Source organism: Meleagris gallopavo, assembly GCF_000146605.3.
Source record: "Meleagris gallopavo isolate NT-WF06-2002-E0010 breed Aviagen turkey brand Nicholas breeding stock chromosome 3 unlocalized genomic scaffold, Turkey_5.1 Chr3_random_7180001955714, whole genome shotgun sequence".
NCBI classification, from domain to species: Eukaryota; Metazoa; Chordata; class Aves; order Galliformes; family Phasianidae; genus Meleagris; species Meleagris gallopavo.
Window position 1 is genome coordinate 7,789 of NW_011094713.1, and position 4,376 is coordinate 12,164.

Genomic DNA, 4,376 nt, shown 5'->3' on the forward strand with positions numbered 1-4,376 from the left:
GGGGACGGGATGGGACGGGGCGTCCGGGTCGGTTAGCAGAACTCGTAGGACACGTGGATGAAGTCATCCAGGGAACCCGAGCCCAAGACGCAGCGCGCAGCCGAGCCATCCTCAATCCTTCCCTTTTCCAAGCGGGATCCCGGCACGAGAGAGAAAAAAGAGAAAGAAGAGAAGGTTCGGTCAGTGGCTGAGCCGGAGGGGGTCCGGCCCCACAGCGCGTCCCCGTGTGGGGCGGGGGCTCCATCAGAGCCCCACAGCTGTTCCAGAGCTCCCAGCGCGGCCAACCATCCCTACGCACGAGAGGAGCGACGACGGAAGCACGCGGCCGTGGAATCAGCATCCCGTGTGCCACGGCGGTGACGCGGGTCAGGACCCAAAGGACGGCACCAGGGGAGGCAGGGAGCGTCCCCAGAGCCACCGCCGCAGCGCATCGGTGAGCTCTGGGTGTGGGGGAGAAGGGGGTGGGGGCTGCAGGAGCCCCTCTGCTGCACTGGGTGGGTGCTGGCTTCCTTCCGCTATGGGGCCAGGATGAGAACTGGGGGTCGGAGTGGGGAGGGGAAGGTTCCAGGAGAATTCCCAAGGGATCTGGTGATGGGAGGAGAGCGACTGCGCGGGCACGGAGCGATGGTGGGACACGGGGGAACGGTGGGAACCCAACAGAGGGGAGACTGGGCTCAGAGGTGGGGGAATCCTTCACCCAGAGGCGGTGCGGCCCAGGCGCTGTGCCCAAAGCTGTGGGTGCCCCACAGTAGGGCTGGGGTGGGGAGATTCCTTCCAACGCAACCATTCCGTGGTTCTGTGATCTTGAAGGTCCATCCCGTGACTCTATCACCTTCAAGGACCCTTCCAATCCAACCCTGCCTTGGCTCTATGATCTTGAAGGACCGTGACCAACCCAATCGTTCTGTTCCCTACCATCTGTAAGGACCCTTCCAACCCGACCATCCCATTATTCTATGACCTATAAGGTCCGTCCCATGGCTTTATGATCTTTGAGGACCCTTCCAACACAACCATTCCATGGCTCCGTGATCTACAAGGTCCTTCCCACGTCTCCATGATCCATAAGAACACTTCCAACCCAACCATCCCATCAATCTATCATCTATAAGGGCCATCCCATGGCTCTATGATCTTCAAGGACCCTTCCAACCCAACCATTCCATGATTCCATGATCTATAAGAACACTTCCAACCCAACCATCCCATCAATCTATGATCCCTAAGGTCCACTCCATGGCTTTATAATCTTTAAGGACCCTTCCAGCCCAACTATTCCATGGGTCTATGATCTTTAAGGACCTTCCAACCCAACCATCCCATCAATCTATCATCTATAAGGGCCATCCCACGGCTCTATGATCTTCAAGGACCCTTCCAACCCAACCATTCCATGATTCCGTGATCTATAAGAACACTTCCAACCCAACCATCCCATGATTCCGTGATCTATAAGAACACTTCCAACCCAACCATCCCATCAATCTATGATCCCTAAGGTCCATCCCATGGCTTTATAACCTTCAAGGACCCTTCCAGCCCAACTATTCCATGGGTCTGTGATCTTTAAGGAACTTCCAACCCAACCATCCCATCATTCTGTGATCTGTAAGGTCCATCCCATGGCTCAGTGACCTTTAAGGACACTTTCAGCCCAACCATCCCATGGCTCAGTGACCTTTAAGGACCCTTCCAGCCCAACCATCCCACAGCTCTATGACCTTTGAGGACCCTCCCAAACCATCCCGTGGCTCTATGATCTTCAAGGACCCTTCCAACCCAACCATTCCATGATTCCATGATCTATAAGAACACTTCCAACCCAACTATCTCATCAATCTATGATCCCTAAGGTCCACTCCATGGCTTTATAACCTTCAAGGACCCTTCCAGCCCAACTATTCCATGGGTCTGTGATCTTTAAGGACCTTCCAACCCAACCATCCCATCATTCTGTGATCTGTAAGGTCCATCCCATGGCTCAGTGACCTTTAAGGACACTTTCAGCCCAACCATCCCACGGCTCTATGACCTTTGAGGACCCTCCCAAACCATCCCGTGGCTCTATGATCTTCCAGGACCATTCCAACCAACCACCCATCCTATGATCTATAAGTCCATCATATGGCTCTATGACCTGTAAGGACCCTTCCAATGCCACCCTTCCCCGGCTCTATGATTTCTGTGGACCCTTCCAACCCAACTCATTCCATGCTTCTATGACCTTCAAGGACCTTTCCAACCCAACTCATCTCATGGCTCCATGACCTTCAAGGACCCTTCCAACTCAACCCAACCATCTCACGTCTCCACGATCTTAAAGGACCCTTCCAACCCAACCATCCCATGGCTCCATGACCTTCAAAGACCCTTCCAACTCAAACATCCCATGTCTCCACGACCTTCAAGGACCATTCCAACCAAACCATCCCATGTCTTCACGACCTTCAAGGACCCTTCCAACTCAACCCAACCATCCCATGGCTCCACGACCTTCAAGGACCCTTCCAACCCAACCCAACCCAACCCAACCATCCCATGTCTCCACGACCTTCAAGGACCCTTCCGACCCAACCATCCCATGGCTCCACGACCTTCAAGGACCCTTCCAACTCAACCCAACCATCTCATGGCTCCATGACCTTCAAAGACCCTTCCAACTCAACCCAACCATCCCATGGCTCCATGACCTTCGAGGACCCTTCCAATTCAAACATCCCATGTCTCCACTACCTTCAAGGACCCTTCTAACCAAACAATCCTATGTCTTCACGACCTTCAAGGACCCTTCCAACCCAACCCAACCATCCCATGGCTCCACGACCTTCAAGGACCCTTCCAACTCAACCATCCCATGGCTCCACGATCTTCAAGGACCCTTCCAACTCAAACATCCCATGGCTCCACGACCTTCAAGGACCCTTCCAACTCAAACATCCCATGGCTCCATGACCTTCGAGGACCCTTCCAACCCAACCATCCCATGTCTCCACGACCTTCAAGGACCCTTCCAACTCAAACATCCCATGTCTCCATGACCTTCAAGGACCCTTCCAGCCCAACCATTCCATGTCTCCACGATCTTAAAGGACCCTTCCAACCCAACCATCCCATGGCTCCACGACCTTCGAGGACCCTTCCAACCCAACCCACCACACATTTCCACGATTTCCAGCCCCCTTCCAGCACAGTGCAGGACCTGCTCCCCCCACCCTGAGCCCCCCACGCTGAGCACTCCACGGCGCTGGCTGTTACCTGCTGGTACTGCAGCATCCCCTCCTGCTCCTGCTGCATCCTCCACAGCTCCATCTCGTCCGGTTCGTAGCCGCCGGGGATCACGTAGTCGGGCGGACGATCGGTGCTGCACATCTCACAGCCCGGCCGCGTGGGTTTGTTGATGAAGGTGCATTTGGGACACGACCAACCCGCCTGCGGTGTACAGAGACGGATGGAGGATCGGGGAGAGGAGACGTGGAGCGGGGCAGGGAGAAGCGATGCATCACCGGCAGCACCGGCTGCACCCATCAGCGGGATGTGCCCCGGGGATGAGGGGGACGTGGTGGCACCTACCGGCACCGGGGAGGGCAGTGAAGTGGTGGCGGGTGTCGTCTGGTGGCTGAAAATGTCACCGATCTGCATGGTGTCCAGGTGGTGGCTGATGTCACCGATGTCCGTCTGTCTGTTGGCTGCGGGACAAACGACTGCGTTACGGCACCGCGACGGAGCCGCGATGCACCGCGCTGGGCAAGGAGCTGCGCCGTCCTCCCACAGCACCAGGGACCGGCACTCGGAGCCTTTCTGCACGGCACCTTCTGTGCTTCTATGATCTTTCAGGACCCTTCCAACCCAATCATCCCATGGTTCTGTGACCTTTAAGGACCTTTCCTTCCCAACAGTTCCATGGTTCTGTGACCTTTAAGGACCCTTCCATCCCAACGACTCCATGGTTCTGTGACCTTTAAGGACACTTCCATCCCAACGACTCCAGGGTTCTGTGACCTCTAAGGACCCTCCCACCCCAACAGTTCCAGGGTTCTGTGACCTTCAAGGACCCTTCCACTCCAACCATCCCATGACTCTGTGACCTTTAAGGACCCTCCCACCCCAACAGTTCCAGGGTTCTGTGACCTTTAAGGACCCTCCCACCCCAACCATTCCTTGGTTCTGTGACCTTTAAGGACCTCCCACCCCAACTCCATCCCATGGTTCTGTGACCTTTTAAGGACCCTCCCACCCCAACAGTTCCAGGGTTCTGTGACCTTCAAGGACCCTTACACTCCAACCATCCCATGACTCTGTGACCTTTAAGGACCCTCCCACCCCAACAGTTCCATGGTTCTGTGACCTTTAACGACCCTCCCACCCCAACAGTTCCA

General features: G+C 55.6%; 1 protein-coding gene across 1 annotated transcript in view; it reads right to left on the minus strand.

The window, feature by feature from the left end:
• Positions 1-3,809, minus strand: part of RBCK1 (RANBP2-type and C3HC4-type zinc finger containing 1) — a 10,588-nt gene extending 6,779 nt beyond the window's left edge. The window contains exons 1-2 of the mRNA XM_010726331.3: positions 3,571-3,809; positions 3,256-3,429 (exon numbers count right to left, since the gene is read on the minus strand). Coding sequence (XP_010724633.2) covers positions 3,256-3,429; positions 3,571-3,639 — 243 coding nt within the window. The 5' untranslated portion in view covers positions 3,640-3,809. The remainder of the gene's footprint in view (positions 1-3,255; positions 3,430-3,570) is intronic.
• Between the last annotated feature and the right edge of the window lie 567 nt (positions 3,810-4,376).